Source organism: Vigna umbellata, chromosome 5, assembly GCF_029865625.1.
Source record: "Vigna umbellata cultivar VRB3 chromosome 5, Vumbellata_1.0, whole genome shotgun sequence".
Taxonomy (NCBI): domain Eukaryota; kingdom Viridiplantae; phylum Streptophyta; class Magnoliopsida; order Fabales; family Fabaceae; genus Vigna; species Vigna umbellata.
This window is the reverse complement of record NC_142169.1, coordinates 70065616-70082698: the sequence shown is the minus strand read 5'-3', so window position 1 is coordinate 70082698 and position 17083 is coordinate 70065616. Positions and strand designations below refer to the sequence as shown.

Sequence of the window (17083 nt, the reverse complement as noted above, 5' to 3'; positions counted from 1 at the left end):
GTTTGAGTCCAGTTACAGTGAACTGACTCCGAGTTATGGTGAACTGACCCGTAACCTATTGAACAATACTAATTCTTTTATCTTTTTCATACTTTAGAAGGACCCAAAACAATATTTAGTATTTAATTATCAATCGTCACCATCTATTCTTAGATATAGATTGTTTATTTTCTTTTTATTAGATCTCGTCACAACTTACTTAATCTTCCATTATAATAATTCAATCAAGAAATAATAATTCAACTTTATAAAAGTTAATAATTATATATTTCTAATTACCTTAACAAATAACATAAATATAAATGAAAAAATTAAAAGTAAAAGTTTTAGAAATTATTTATGAAAGAAAAAAAAATAATAAAACTTGAGACTAGAGTATTCATTGCGTATTAAATTTAATTACCACTTATCAATAATTTTATAAATTTATTTTAATGCGTAAAAACACGTCTTTACAAAATCTACTATCATAAAATAAAAATAAAATTGTTTAAAATATCTATAATAATGAATACGGATATATTTAATAATAATATCATTGGTGAAAGATTAATAATTTTATTTCGTTTTTTCATATTAAAGTAAATTTAGTAATTTATTTAAAACTTATGATTTTGATCATAATTTATTTAAATGTAACTTTAAAGAGATCAATTTTATTGAACAAAAACGAACTTGTAGGAAAAAAATATCCATAAATAAGAACAAAGTACCATCCATAGTATATCTGTTGCACATAAGGTCCTGACACAAAACAAACAAATTTTTCATCCACAAAATCCATACCAAACAAAAAAAATAAACCTTATATGAACGAAATATAAAAACCAAAAAATTAACGTTTTTATTGTCTTTGTGGATTGATAGCATGGTTCTAGGATATTGTAAATGTTTGTCCCATCAACCAACTAAAACAGCAAGAATCATCAAGAAACCCAGTGCGAAATATTCTAACAATGGTAGAAACATAAACCTTTCTACTAAAAGATGAAAATTCAAGAACATATTACAATTGTATCATCACATTCGCATGATATTCCCCGTGTTAGTTTATACGGTTGAACTATAAAATAATCTGACATGAAAACCGACTGTAGAATTAAAAACAAAATAAAATAATAAGTGAATAATCTGCAATGAATATTTAAAATCATGAGTTAGTTAGATATTTATCATATGAATAGAAATACATTAAAGCAATTAATTGCAATCCCGTGAGTAAAATTAACTTCTAACATAATATCTAATATAAAAACTAAAATAACAAACAGTTAATAAATATATCCTAATACCCTTATCTAAATTTGTGACACCTGTCCAAAAAATTAGTTATTTGTTTTTTATATTCATTTTTTGTTTTCCTTTAATACCCTTATTGTTATTGATACACTTCATACATTAAATATGGGGTTTTTTTTGTCATTCTTGTTGTGTATTTTACCAACTTACTCCTGTTTTACTTCTGTGTATGACCATTTTTTAATGTTATTTTCTTCTTTGCAGCATTCTTGCATAATTGGCGCCAACACTATAAATGGTAGTAGACATTGTTGGCTCTCTTTTCAAATGTGTATCATTTGCGAAAAAGCATTTTGGAAGCTCTGTCCAACAAATGCTTTTGATTTCTTTGCATTTCTCCAATCCTGCATTTTTAGTTTTCTCCTTCTTCTTCATCAGAGGCTCTTCTTCTTCTTATTTGGTGAACATCAACTTGAAGGTAGGCATTCTTTAATCCAACTTGAGTTTCTTTTTTTAAGGTCTTTTCCTTTTCGTTCTTTATCCTATGGAAGCAGTTGAAAATAGGTTCAAACAAAAATTGAAAGAAGTTAAGTTGGTTGTTGTCAAAGGGACTTCCAAATCGATCATTCCACATGAAGAGGCAGGCATGAACAGAAATATTATGCTCTGCTTTGCCATTTGAATGTGTTGTTGTTGCTGACACGTTTAGGTGAAATTAGTCTCTTTAGACATTAACAATGAATGCTTTTCATATCTTTGTAAGAATGCTACTAAGAGCTTTGGAGTCTAATTGGGCTGTGGTTTATGAAGAAATTGCTCTTTGGATACCTATTGAGGTTGCTAATGAAGAAGGGTAATGACAAACTTGAGGGTGAGTCCAAGAAAGGTAATAGTTTGGTCAAAAAATTTCCTCCAATCTTTTTTGTAATTTTTCAGTCTGTCACTAATTTTGATGCAGTTATAATTCCTCCCATCTTCTATCAACAACCTCTCATGATTGACTTTCTTAGAAATGCAAAATTTGGGTTTATTGTCCACCACAATATGGGTGTCATTCAACAGATATCTATCAGTACAAATATCAGGAATGCTGGCTCAAATATGTAAGTTGCAACCTGTGAATGATTCAAAGTTGGTATGGATTTTGTGGATATATAAATTGTTTGCTTTGTGTCAGTACTTAATATGCAATGCATACTATGGTATTGTACTTTGATCTTATTTATGATTATTCTTTACTTCAAGTTCATTTTGTATGGTCTGTTGTTTCTACTACAAGGTACTAAGTTGGATAATTTTTTATTCATCAGAAAATATTATGTGAATGTGGATGATACAGTTGCAATATGTTCTTGAATTTTCAGCTTTTAGTAGACGGGGTTCTGTTTCTACCATTGTTGCAGTGTTTCACAATTGGTTTCATTGTGCAGATAGTTTTATCAAAAAATAGTCCAAGAAGGACCCGTTTTCTACTTGCTAGGCTATCTCAGAAGGTTTTACCTTTTTTCTCATCAAATGTAAGATATTAGTTTCACCAATTATTATTATAATTCATTACTATTGGTATTATTAATTGTATGTTCAATAATATAAAGAAATCAGTATTAAAATAATATTATTTATTTTTCATTAATTTATTAAAAATAAAAAAGTGAAAATAGCCCATAATTAATTAATTTTTTTTTTCATATTATTAAACTTTTCATTTAAATATTATATTTATAACTATACATAACTTAAATATAATTACATAAATAAATTATTCATTTAAATATAGTAATAATTACATTAATTACAAGTTAACAATTAAGGAAACTAACAGCCGGTGGGGTCTCATACTAGTTTCTTTCTAATGGAACAAAAATAAAATAATTTAATTTAATTTCTCGGATAATGGACAGTTCTATGTCTAGTTAGAGCTATTATGAAAAGCCAAGTAAAACTCTCCTCTGTTCTTAGATTCAATCATTTCTACCAAATTACAACTCTACAACATTCAATGAATCAAGCCAACATGTAACATCCCATCAATGAGTAAACTAATTGATAATTATGGTCACTTGAAATCATTAGCCTTATCTTGGTTTTATTTATATGAAAAGAAAAGTTATAGTGCGAATTCCTTTTGAAGTGTTCAATATCATAACCCTCTTATGATGTTCTCACTCACTCTCATTCAACATAAAACTAAATTGCATGACTAAAGTATTGTGTGATTTGCAGGTGAGACGATAAATGAGTCAACGCGTGACTGACGAGGGTGTGAGAAAGGACATGGAGGAAGTAAGAAATGGGGCATCTTCACGTAAGCATGGAGATACTTTGTCACACATTCACAGAGTGGAATCTCCTCCTAAGCAGACACTTTTCAAAGAGATCAAAGATTCTGTCGTTGAGACTTTCTTCCCAGACAAACCCTTACACAAATTTAAAGACCAAAGCTTCTTTAGAGTCTTTGTATTAGCCCTGCAATCTTTCTTCCCCATTTTCGAATGGGGCAGAGACTACAATCTTAAAAAGTTCAGAGGTGATTTCATTTCTGGACTCACCATTGCAAGTCTTTGCATCCCTCAAGTAAGTCTTTATCCATGTCGTGTGTGAGTCCGCTGTCTATGTGAGTATCTGTGCTACACTTCTAAAAATATTAAAAACACACTTTTTCACATTTTCTTATTACATGAGATTGAATTTCAACTAATAAAAGGAATGGGTTGAAAAGAAAATGGCAAGAAGTGTGTTGATATTGTTGGCCGATTATGTCTTTTTTATGTTATTATCTTCTTTAACACATGAATGCATGCATGGCAGGATATTGCATACGCAAAACTTGCAAATTTGGATCCCCAGTATGCACTGTGTGAGCGTCTTGGTTTTGTTTTAAGAATTCAACTTGGACATCTTAGTTCTTCAGTTTCATGACTTTGGCTTTCTTTGACTCTGCAGACACTAGTTTTGTTACTCCTCTTGTATATGCTTTCATGGGAAGCTCAAGAGATATTGCCATTGGACCCGTAGCTGTTGTATCCCTCTTGCTTGGGACTACACTGTCCGATGAAATCAGCGACATCAAAAGTCATGAATACCTGCGCCTTGCATTTACTGCCACCTTCTTCGCAGGAGTCATTCAAATGGCACTTGGTGTTCTCAGGTATATATAGGAAAGGGTTCTCTTTCATTCGTTGTTCTTTCTTGCCTTGCTTAAACTGTTCTTTTGTGTGTTAACTTAGTGTCTAACGTGAATATTGTAGACTTGGTTTCTTGATTGACTTTGTGTCACATGCTGCCGTTGTGGGATTCATGACTGGATCTGCCATTACAATTGCTCTGCAACAGCTTAAGGGTTTGCTTGGCATAAAAAACTTCACTAAGAAAACTGATATTGTTTCTGTCATGCGCTCGGTTTTCAGTTCAGCACACCATGGGGTAAGGGTTCATTTTGCCTTAAAATTCACTTTAAAATGGAGCTTGTATTCATTTGCTTGAAACCTTGCCTTGCAGTGGAATTGGGAGACAATAGTCATTGGATTATCATTCTTGGTTTTCCTTCTTGTAGCCAAGTATATCGTAAGAATGTCAAAAACAGGTTCCTCCTTTTCTCCACCTTTCTCTTGTAGATTTAATTATCATAACATTTCTGTTGGATGGACAGGGTAAAAAGAATAAGAAGCTCTTTTGGGTGGCTGCAATTTCCCCTATGATATCTGTCGTAGTGTCTACCTTTTCTGTCTACATAACCAGAGCAGACAAGAAAGGCGTGGCAATTGTAAGTAGCGTAAAATTGATGGAGTAATTGAAACAAAATTAAGCACCATGGAACTGAAAGTGTGTTATTTCAGATTAAACATGTCAAGAAGGGTGTGAATTCATCATCTGCTGGAGAGATTTTTTTCAGTGGAAAATATCTAGGTCCTGGTATTCGTGTTGGTGTAATAGCTGGTATGGTAGCACTCACGGTAAGTAAATGTTTTATTTTCTTGAGAACACTCACTTTATCCTTATCCACACTAGTAAAGCAAATTCATTTTTCTTTCGTTTCTCTTTTGATTAATTCCTTAACTATTAGGAAGCTGTAGCGATTGGGAGAACATTTGCTGCCATGAAAGACTACCCACTTGATGGCAACCAAGAAATGATGGCAATGGGGGCAATGAACATCGTTGGTTCTTTAACATCTTGTTATGTGTCTACAGGTACAATTATTCGAGCATGTTTAACCTCTTCATACCAACTTCTTGTACCTATCACTGTCACATGAACAAGAGCTGTTTATGATGTAGGGGGTTTTTCTCGCACAGCAGTGAACAACATGGCCGGTTGTAAAACTGCAGTATCGAACATAGTTATGTCCATGGTTGTGTTATTGACTCTGCTACTTATTACGCCGCTATTCGAGTACACTCCAAATGCGGTGCTTGCTTCTATTATAATAGCCGCGGTGCTTGGCCTTGTGAACATTGAAGCTATTATTCTTTTATGGAAGATTGACAAGTTCGATTTTGTTGCTTGCATGGGAGCCCTCTTTGGTGTGGTGTTCATAAATGTTGAGATTGGCCTTCTAATTGCGGTAATTGAAAAATCAGGACAAGATTCAGAAAAGGGTTTTTCGTTTCTTGCATATTCAATTTGGACATTTCACTATTATGCAGGTGGCTATATCATTTTCTAAAATCCTTTTACAAGTGACAAGACCAAGGACAGCAATATTAGGGAAGCTTCCAGGAACTACTGCTTATAGGAACGTCTGGCAATACCCCAAAGCAACCCAAATTGATGGCATGCTGATTGTCAGGGTTGACTCTGCAATCTACTTCTCAAACTCCAACTATATCAAGGAGAGGTAAATGACTAATTTTATTCCTAATTATTTGTATGATTGTAGACTCACATGATTTAAATTGGAAGCTACAAGTGGCTATTATGATAATTTAGGAACCTTTAACTGTTTGTTGAAAGTTGGAAACTATTATCACTGGGAAGTGTGAGGTGGGAATCTTTTTGTATAGTGTTTTCACACTGAGGGTCAGTTTGGAATGTGGTCAAAAATACTATGGATAAGTTTTATTGGTACCATGAGCTTTAGGTATATAATACTATTAAGTTTGTAGACAGTCTCAGTTCTAGGTTAAGAAAATCTAGATATTGGTTTACTGATTAGGCTGGTGAATAATTCCATCACAATTTAATTTGCAGAATTTTGAGATGGCTGAGTGATGAAGAAAACCAAAGGATAACAAGTGGATTGTCCAGAATAGAGTATCTCACTGTTGAGATGTCACGTTAGATTCCTAAGAAATCCTTTCATCGTGTTTTTCAAGATTAATTTTGATGAATTATTCACCCAACCATACTCTTCTTGCAGCTGTCACTGATATTGACACAAGTGGCATTCATGCTTTTGAAGAGTTATACAAGAGTCTTCAGAAAAGAAAAGTGCAGGTAATAAATAAATAACTAAATAATCATAGAATTTAACCTTTTCTACATTGTTAGTCATTTCTAATTTCTGTAGAAATTCTTTTGAATGAGTCTCTGGGCAGAGATTTGTTTTGTCTTATGCTGATAAAATTTGCCAAAAATGGTAAGGAATTCGAAGGTCCTTGTCCTCCCATATTTGCTTGACGAAGATACATATACTTTATGAATAATTAAATGGCCTTTTCTTTCATTACAGGGGACAAATTTATTAATTGAGTTGCTTGCGTGCAAACAATATAATAAATAATGATAGTATTATTGTAATACAGTAAAAAACAACTTGTACTAAATGTGAAGACGTTTTCTTTTTGTGTTTTTACAGCTTATCATGGCAAACCCAGGACCAATTGTGATAGAGAAACTCCGTGCATCTAAGTTAACAGATGTCATTGGAGAAAATAACATATTTCCAACAGTGGCTGATGTTGTTTCAACTTTTGGTGCAAATGGTGAAGGAGTATTATGAAGAAATGAAATAACTATAGCTTCAATATTCAACCGTTGAAGTCCAAAGGGTGGGAATCAAGTGTTCAAAGTGCTCATTAGAAAGTTTCTGAGCAGGGAGTTATTAGATGTGTCTTCCATATCTCTGCTTGGTTATCTTCTATTGTTTCATGTTTTATATGTTGCAGGAAATATAAAATGTATTATGTGTCTATATCTTAATTTGTGGGAATATTAACATATCCGTAATGATATACATACACTCAAATGTTGCAGAAGAAGAGAGAAAATTGACTTCATGGTTTGTATGGTATGATTGGGATCCATTTTTCTGATGTGAAGCATCTCATATCTCATTTGATAATTTGATTTAGTTATTGCAAATTTTTGGACAATTCCGATCAATAAATTATACTTTCTCAAATCTAATCCAAACCCACTTCCGAATATACTACTATACACCTGATTGCATGCGCGAATTTGAACCATCCTAAAAATAAAACTAGCAATCTATTCAAAAAATTTACAAATATAACATTAAGTGTTATTCTTACATAAAAAAATTCTACTTATTTACAAAATGTCACCGTACAATTATTCTTTTTTTCATTTTTCTGAGTCTATAATAAGTTGTATGTTGTGGAAGATTAGTCTATAATTATATATATACTTCACCCTAACCTTTTCTTTACAAAAAATAGTAGCGAGAAAAATGGAATTACTACAGAGAAATTATTTTACATACATCAATCACTGCAGTTTAACTAATCCTGCGTAATTTGTAGTATTGAAAAACTGAACTACATATTACAGATATTCATCGAAATAAAAACAGAAGCTAATCAAAACTATCTGAGTTTTTGAGGTGGTTCATTCAAATGTTTGATTTCAGTTCATGTTTCGTGCTCTGACTCTAGAGCCCCAGGATCCGTCCCTCTGTGCCATACGCGTGTGAGACCTTCTCTTCAACCCAACCACCTGCTCCTGCCACCTACATCTCCAGCTCTCATCACCCACACTTTTCTTGTTTCTCAAACCCAACTCATAATCATAATCCGCTCGAAGCTGTGGGTTGGACAAGGTGGTGTAGGCGGCGTTGAGCTGCACAAACATCCTCGTCAACTCTTCTTTCTTGGAACCGTCATGGCACACGTCGGGGTGGTACTGAAGAGCCATTGATCTGTACGCTTTCTTTATGTCATCTGTGGTCGCACTCATGGGACTCAAACTTAGTACCTTGTACAAGTTCTCCTCCACACACGTCTGCTGTTTCGTGGCTCTGCATGAAACGGAAAACTTCATACGAGGATGTTGTGTTTGATGTCTTTTGGAGAGTGGAAGCATGTGAGTGGTGCTAAGGTTTGAGGTGAATCTGAGAACATCCATTGCTCTGATTCTAATTGATTGTGTAGTATTGGGGACTCTGGTTTGCTTTTCAGTATGTGGGGTATATATTTACAAGTGTGCCACAGACAGCTTCGACATTTCTAGAATCACTGTTCATATCTTACGCTCATTAATATTATTCTGAGGAACAGAAGCTTAGCTTTTTCAACAAAGAAATGTATTATTTAATTATTCTTACACGTTTTCTTATTTTTTTACCCTTCTTTTGCCAATTGCCAAAACTAAAGCAATCTGGTGATATAATAATGATATTTATAATCTTCCACTAACTCAGTTCGATGTATTTTAAAAATAAGTCAGGTATATGTTTGGCTATAACTTCTAGAAAAAATAAAGACGTTTTGTGTTTCCTGCATCAATTTCTGATATATTTACAGATGTTTAAAATATATCTTGTATATGAAATTAGCATGCCAATAAGGTAGATTTAATTATAGTGTACCATCACGTTAAAATGAATGGTTTGATGAGTCGAATGGTTTGAGATCACGAAATTAATATTGATATTAATTAATTTAAAGCAAAGTGTGACTAGATATGCTGATTCGAAATTTATTTTAAAATTTATAAATATAAATATGAAATAAAAAAAATTATTACATTTAATACACATTAACATATAATTATTGAATCTTTACTAATTTTGGAATATTTTTTGAAAGTAATTTCTCAATTTAATAAAACGGATGAACGTGACGAAAACCAAAACTTAGAACAGCAAAAAAGTTAACATCACTTTATATCAGAAACAAATAATAACAATAATTATAATAAATAACAGTTAAAAGAATTAAGTTAACATATTTCTTAAATGTGAAATATAAAAGATATTTTTTAAATAGCAACTTTAAAAGCTAACAGTTAAAAATAAAATCCACGTCAAACGCCAAATGCGAAAAAGAGATGAAAAAACAAAATAAAAGTCTGAATTGGAGGAAGTAGGAGGGACCTCTGAACACGAGTAGGGAATGAGTGAGGTAGATTCAAAGGTAATTTTCAAATGTATTTTTTCTTTTAGCTTTATTTTAATTCAATAGAATTGTTTGATACTCTTTTTATTCGGATATCCATAACACGTGTCACGAAAAGAAGCAATATCACATACATATGTGTCAAACTTTATGATATTTTTTTAAAAAACATTTTAACATTATTTATGTATTATTATATTATTAGTTCAAAATTATTTCATATTTATGGACCAATCACATAATAACATGTAGATAATGTTAAAATATTGTCAAAAAAATATTTTTAAATATCTTTATCTTTCTGAGCTGACAGGATGAGTTGTTATACATCTTTTTATTTTTATCTAATTAACTGATTCAATGATATGATTTATTATAAAAAAATTGGGTTAATGTTCCTTTTTATGAATTAAAAAAATGTTGTATATTTAATTTGTAAGTATTTTCAACATTAAAATTAACGAAAAAAATAGTATAAAAAAGTATAATGGAAGATTTTCCAAACACGCATTAAGGAATGGTCTTCAGTCCAAGTCGAATCTTCTGTTTTTGTTACATCAGCCGAAGAAAGACACAAAGAAAAGCAGGAGAAAATTTTCCTCTCTTTTGACAAGAAAACTGATCGATCATGCCATCATCTTCGTCTTTAACTACCGTCAATTTTCAATATCTTTTTACATTAATTATAATATTCTTTATGATTCTAGAATCATTATATTATTTTATTTTTCTTTTCTTTTCTTTGTTTCAATCTTATACTTAAAAAAACATTACAAGTTTACACAATTTATTATAATTCAATTATATTTCGGATTTTAGATGCGAGAGCAAATAACTTTAACAATCACTTTTACAATTTTATTTAAAGTTATTTTATGTCTTTACTTTTGCTTCAGATAATCAAACTATTTGTAAAAAAGTACTTAAGTTAGTAAATCAGAACAATAATTTTAAATATATAATAAATACGATTATATATTTTTTATCTTTGATTTCTATTTATAATTACTGAAATAGATTTAAAATTAGTGAACTCTAATCACACGATCCAATCCTAATCATTATATTAATAAATACTTATATTTAAACCTGCTTCTTAATATCTTTTTAAAAAAATGTTATTAAGATCAATGTCCGACCTCTTCGTATCAGGCCAAACAGATTTTAAGTTTATTTTAATTTTATTTTGAGTATTTACTAAATTAGAAGTTTGTCTTTGTTGTTATATAGGATCGTGTCACCATATCTTAATATATAAAACTATAGATTTTAACATGTTAGAAAACAACTCAACTAATTAAAATTAAAATAAACATTGGATCAAATTTATAATTTTTTAATCAAGAATAACATTTAAATTGAAATGGGATGAAAAATAAAAAATAAATACACGTTTCTTTATTTGTCTTTGTCTTTCTTCTCCGCGCACATGCAGCAGTCAGTAGTCAAAAAAGGCTTATTGACGTCAGAATTTATTGCATAGTCTTTCTAGAAGTTTGGATCCTCTGCATTTAGCAGTAGCAGAACTGCGAAAACGTAATCCATTAAAATACTGTTTAATTTTAAATCTGGTCCATCAAATAATGTTATTTTAACGGTTGGATTTATACTGCAACTCGTCGAATTTAATTTTGTAGTGGGAAAGGGTTAAATTCTGGAAGGAGCGCGTGAAGAAAAATTAGGATTTAAGGCCTTGTTCACTTGAGTAGATTTGAGGAAGAGTAATTGAGGGAATTTGAGAGGATTTGAAAATAAATTTTTTTGTTGATTATTTGAGTGAATTTGGAGGTAAATGAGATTGGATTTGGAAGTAAATTTTTTTAATCTGTCACGTCAATCAAATCCTACACTAATTCTCACAAACTTTACTTCCAAATTCATTCTCACTTATCTCCAAATTGACTCAAATAAACAACAAAAAAAATTATTTTCAAATCCTCTCAAATCCCCTCAATTACTCTCCCTCAAATTCCCTCAATTACTCTCCCTCAAATCTCCTCAAGTGAACAAGGCCTAAAAGATAGAGCTTGAAAAGTTGAAATACGAAGGAAGATTCTGATTTGCAGAGAGTGAGATGGCAGTGTAATTATCATAAAGGTCTTAATAATTTTATTATTTATTATATTTAATTTTATGAGATGTTTTGTATCATAAGAAATAAAAATTCATCTAATTTAATTCATAAATTTTTATTATAAAAATTTGGAATGTAAGACACCCAACCTCGATGACGCTCAACCAAAAAAACACATGCAAAATAAACTATTTTTGTTACAAGAACTTAATTCTTAAATAAACCATCCTTGAAATATTTGAACTAAGATGCTTAGATATATTTTAGTTTAATTTTAAAAAAGACAGACCTAATAAAAAGTAAATTATTTACCGCAAATTTATAAAAAAATTGTCCTTTTAAATTAATTGTACATTTTACGACCACGGGTAAACAAATAAAGAAAAAATGGAGCTCAAGATCTAAATCACATAAAGTAACCATGAACAAGATTGTATTTGGTTACTTCATATATATTCCTTTGATTCCTTGCTTATAATTGTGGGAAAATGATGACAAAATTATTAAAAAATATAAACAATTTAGATTTTAGAGAAATAATAATAATATTTTAATAAATAATGACTTAATCTTAATTTATTTATATAAAAAATACTCTTGGCTCAAAACATCATCATTATTCTTTATTACTTTTAAGTCTATATTTTATGGTAGTTGAGCGGTATGTACTTCATAAGGTCAATAAGACAATTCACACGTCTCCAATTATTTATGATATCAAATAAAAGTATAATTATAATTTTGACGAATTATAAATAAATAATAAAGTTATATTTTAAATTGAAAATTATTGAAATAAATTTATCGAAGTTTATTAATATATTTTTTCAATTAATGTAAATTAAGAATGAAAAATCGGATTATGTAATTATTCAAATATTTATTATCATTGATATTATGTGATGTATTTAAATTTTATTATTCATAACTAATAATTTTAAATATGTTTACTATTAAACGTATTTTATAATTTTTTTAATCAGTATGAATTTCATTAAATAAATATCGTCATTAATTATTTCTAAATAATATATTTATTGATTTTAACTCCAAAAACTTTACAACTTTAAGTTGTTTATTTAGTTATTATCAAAATTAAAAGGCTTAAATGATATTTTTATGTGTTTATTTATAAATTGATTTTTTTAATTCAATTTTTAAGTTTTACTATTATATCTTTGTATTGTATGGTTAATTTCATTTTTTTTATCTTAAAACATGTATAATTAAGTTTAAAATTAAGTACTAAATAATATAAAGTTAAATATATGTATACACGAGACATTTCGTGTAATTATGTGTTGGTGAAGCAAACAGAAAACATATTAAAAAATAACAATAGAAACATATAGGATTACTAAATTTTTTTAAATATAATATTCAATTAATAATTTTTTAAATGATGTTTAAAATGAAAGTATATATATAAAAAATGAAATCAAAAATAGTGTTACCTCTTAGAAAATAATACATATTAAATAGATTGATGAATTATTTAAACTCCATCCATCATAACTTCCACAGATAAATTATTGAATTGATAATTCCAAAATCATAACCAAGTTGCTTTAGACTTGTAAAATACGTATCATTCCTTGATACCATTCCTTATAAACATAAACAAAAGAATCTAATTTTTATATACACATTTTAGTCCATATGAGTACTTGACCAACCCAGAAATATTTTTAATTAATAATTTTATAAAATTAGGCATCGGTGGACCAATATTCATGACTATATGAAACAGTATATTTGAATAATAAATGTAGGAGTTCGCTATTTGATGAAAATATGAATAAATAATTTTGAAAAGAATAAAGAGTGAAAATTGAGGTGTAGAATTGTGGGGCCCAGCTGGTCTGAAGGAATGAAGTTATTATTTGATATATTGAAGAAATGAGAGAGAATGAGAAGAGAAATTGAACTTGGTAGCTTCGTTTTGCCACTGTTTCTAACTCTTTTGACAATTCCTTTACGTAATGTATGAAAAATGGTGATGATGATGATAACGGCTTCTTTTTTCTCATCGACTTTTAAGGTTCTAGAGGGAAATATCATTTTTAACACCTTTATCCACGTAACCACCTTCTAGACAACGAATGTTTTACCTACTTTCATTACTATTTCTTTCTTTTATTTTTACGTTTTATTAGGAGTATCAAATAAATCTATTATTCAGGTATTATTCTAATATATTTTTATTTTAATGAATTTTTTTTAGTAGATTTGGTATGGATTTGAGTAATATTCAAGTTTTTAAATTCAACGATGATGACATCTTCGTTAATAAGTATGAGATTTATTATATATATATAAGTTGTATGAATTTTATATATGTTTTACTAATAAATCAAACTTTTAAAAGGGCGGAATGTGATATGAATCAATGTTATATATATAAAATTTAATGTATTTTTTATTGAAAAGAAAAAAACACAACCTACTATTTGTCCTCAACTACACCCACACTTTTTAAATCAAGAGTTTAGTTCAAACTTAAAGTGTCTTTTGACTTGAAATATTTTAAATCACGAACTTACAATAAATTATATAATCATTATCACTTACTCCATTATTTATAATAAGTGTTGTGATACTTTCTAAAATATATTACTTTTATCAGTTCAACACGTAGTATTATTTCAAATATCAATCATTTTCCATTTATCTAAAATGATCATATATTTGTATAATATTACACAATACACATATTTGGTTTAGTGATATATATTTGGAAAGAGAATTTATATAACATATTCTTCAAGGTCACTTAAGTATTCAAATATTATTAGGTAATCACATCTTTAAGTGTTGTTATAATCATTCGTAAGAAGGAAATCTATATATACTTAAATGTCCAAATGAATCTTTATATACTCAAATTTTGAAAAAGAAATCAACTTAATTTCCCTCCCTTCTCAAAGTATTAATACTATGAATAAATTACTCAATTTATTTATAGATGCAGTAAATGTCTCGATTATGATTATAAAAAAATTAATATACAGAAGTTGATAAAACGTGCATTATAATAGATCTAGTAGACATAACTTTATAGTTTTGATAAATTTTTAAGTATGATTTTTTTATACTATAGATTTCAAATCTGTTTATCACTAAATTCAATTTAGTCTCAATTTTAATTTATTTATTTTAATTGAAAAAAAGTTTCTTACTATGATTAGGAATACTCTTTCCAAAATTCACATAATATTTTTTCTAAACTATGCTGATCACTCGTATGATTCACAATTCATGTGAATGCGCATTATATATGTATGGAAGATTTTTTAACGAGCTTTTTATATTTGATTTCACGGTCTACATAATCCGTGAATTACCCACAATCTGTAATAGCAAGTCTAATTGAATTAAAAATTTAATCTGATTTATTTTCATTAGTTATAAATTATTTAATGATTTATATAGATTATTGCTAAGTAAATGGATGCTAAAGAAATTGAATCTGCATATGGAATTACAAGACAGCCAATGTAATCTAAATACAATTTGAATGGAAAGAACTTATGGACTTAAACGGACGGGCCAATCTCCACACAGTCACATTCGATATCAAAGTCCAGCTCACCACGGCCCACATTCCATGTGCCATAATTATACAGCCGTCTCGCATTTGGAATCCTCCAAAATCTCTCACACAATATCACTGATAAAGTGTAAAAAGTCTCTCTTTAAAAATCGAAGAATCTGTCAAATACTTAGGAATTATCCTTCATTGGGCCCAATTCGATTAGGAACTCAACACTCTCCAAAACTGCTTCTGCAAACGCCACTTTTTATTCTATGAGTAGGGTTACTTCAGTTTAATATAACTTTGAGTAAAAAACATCATATGAAAATTGGCCAAGTTTTTGTTATTTTGTTGTTTCATGCGTCAAATAACTATTATTCTACGAGAAAATGTTAGAAAGTGGGATAGCTTACAGGACCAATGTAGTGGACCCAAAGATAAGGACCTACCTGTTTAGTAAAGTTTCTAGTTTATCTGATTCGAAAAGTGAATCATTTAAACTATATAAAAAAAAGCTATGGATAATGTATGGCAACGGATAAAGCATAAAAAGAAAGAGGTTTCTGGAAACTGAACTTGACTCGGTCGTCAACACAAGGCAAGTTACTATTTTCTGTATGTATCGATTGGGATTATTCAGAACCAATAGACATGGATAATGTACAATAGTATAATAACAACGTAGTACTGTTCTTGAATAAACTCAAGAAAAAAAAATTCTAAAATGTTGAATCCTCGAAGAACACGAGATGAAAAATACGCTAATTTGAGTTCACGGTTTGTGCTCTGACTCTGGTGCTCCACGATCCACGATTTCGTTGCATACGATCGTGAGATCTTCTCTTCAACTCGGCGAGTTGTTCCACCCATCTCATTCTCCAACTCTCGTCACCAACGCCCATTCTGCTTCTCAAACCCAGTTCGTAGTCATACTCTGCTCGAAGCCTTGGATTGGACAAGGTGGTGTAAGCCGCGTTCAGTTGCACAAACATCCTCGTCAACTCCTCTTTCCTGGAACTATCATGGCACACGTCGGGGTGGTACTGACGAGCCATTGATCTGTACGCTTTCTTTATGTCGTCGGTGGTGGCGCTGTTGGGACTCAAACTTAGAATCTTGTACAGGTTGTCTTCCACACCTCGAAGCTGCTGCTTCGTGGCTCTGCATGAAACCGAGAAGCGCGTGGGAGGAGGAGGTGGTGCGTGGTGTATCTTTGGGAGTGAAAGCGTTTGAAAGGGTTTGGAAATGGTGAGAGTTGAGGCTATTGTTAGAACATCCATCGCTCTGCTTCATTGTCTCTCGACCTTTTACAATGTGTGGTATATATAGTGCGGGCTCAGATATTTTGTTGAAACCTGTCGCGGAAATGTCCTCCTAAGTAATTTTAACTAGGAAAACAAACTAAACTTTTCAACCTCATTCCATGTTTAATTATTGAAATCCACCGACAGGTTGGTTCCGGTGTTTTGACTAAACTCGAGTCTAACGACGTCGCACTGATCTTTCTACACACCCATTGCATCTTATCGGATATCATGTACTTCAATGTGACTACTCGATAGACCAAGAATATTATAGAGAATAATAAAATACTTGGGTTGGCTTGTCATTCTTAAAAAATTTTAAATTGAAAATAATTTTTATATAATGTTTTGGCCCATTGTACATATAATAACATCAAATAATTAATTGATATATTATTTCATTTTGCAGTATACTTTTGTGGTTGATTTGGAAATTTTTTTGGCAGATAATGTGCCGACCTAATGATGGGCAGTTAGAAAGTGAGTGAAAATTGGTGTCATCCACTTCATGACGAGGATGAAATGGATGAGGCTTTGCTTTGTCCTCTTTTCAAGCAACTCAATGGTATGTAAGATAATGCATAAAGCAAATACGAGGCACAAGAGATGAATTCCTTCATCAAACCATTGGCCT

At 30.3% G+C, this 17083-nt stretch overlaps 3 protein-coding genes across 4 annotated transcripts; 1 reads left to right on the top strand and 2 right to left on the bottom strand.

Annotated features, from left to right (window-relative positions):
* The first annotated feature begins 2058 nt into the window (after positions 1-2058).
* LOC148198856 (high affinity sulfate transporter 2-like) lies at positions 2059-7493 on the top strand. Of its 2 annotated transcripts, XM_088091547.1 has the most exons (15): positions 2059-2342; positions 2670-2756; positions 3463-3813; positions 4048-4096; positions 4183-4387; positions 4488-4662; positions 4738-4803; positions 4889-5002; positions 5076-5192; positions 5303-5429; positions 5517-5803; positions 5886-6076; positions 6430-6515; positions 6599-6675; positions 7037-7493. In XM_088091547.1, the coding sequence occupies exons 3-15, from the start codon at positions 3475-3477 to the stop codon at positions 7178-7180; spliced, it is 1977 nt and encodes a 658-aa protein (XP_087947673.1). In that variant the 5' UTR covers positions 2059-2342; positions 2670-2756; positions 3463-3474; the 3' UTR covers positions 7181-7493. The 2 variants fall into 2 exon arrangements, 1 of the variants encoding a protein (XP_087947673.1); XR_015779755.1 differs by lacking the exons at positions 2059-2342; positions 2670-2756; positions 6430-6515 and having other exon boundaries at positions 3387-3813; positions 7037-7109.
* Positions 7494-7856: 363 nt separating this feature from the next.
* LOC124830030 (chaperone protein dnaJ 20, chloroplastic-like) lies at positions 7857-8617 on the bottom strand. The gene has a single exon (XM_047303636.2). It carries the CDS (start codon positions 8542-8544, stop codon positions 8047-8049), a length of 498 nt encoding a protein of 165 aa, XP_047159592.2. The 5' UTR covers positions 8545-8617; the 3' UTR covers positions 7857-8046.
* A 7088-nt stretch (positions 8618-15705) lies between these two features.
* Positions 15706-16457, bottom strand: LOC124830022 (chaperone protein dnaJ 20, chloroplastic-like). Its single transcript, XM_047303626.2, has one exon. The coding sequence runs from the start codon at positions 16423-16425 to the stop codon at positions 15907-15909; it is 519 nt and encodes a 172-aa protein (XP_047159582.1). The 5' UTR covers positions 16426-16457; the 3' UTR covers positions 15706-15906.
* Between the last annotated feature and the right edge of the window lie 626 nt (positions 16458-17083).

Coding starts and splice junctions, on each gene's coding strand:
- LOC148198856 (XM_088091547.1), top strand. CDS start 3,475: ATGAGTCAACGCGTGACTGACGAGGGTGTGAGAAAGGACATGGAGGAA. Junction 3,814..4,047: donor CAAGTCTTTGCATCCCTCAA/GTAAGTCTTTAT, acceptor CATGCATGGCAG/GATATTGCATACGCAAAACT. Junction 5,193..5,302: donor CTGGTATGGTAGCACTCACG/GTAAGTAAATGT, acceptor CTTAACTATTAG/GAAGCTGTAGCGATTGGGAG.
- LOC124830030 (XM_047303636.2), bottom strand. CDS start 8,544: ATGGATGTTCTCAGATTCACCTCAAACCTTAGCACCACTCACATGCTT.
- LOC124830022 (XM_047303626.2), bottom strand. CDS start 16,425: ATGGATGTTCTAACAATAGCCTCAACTCTCACCATTTCCAAACCCTTT.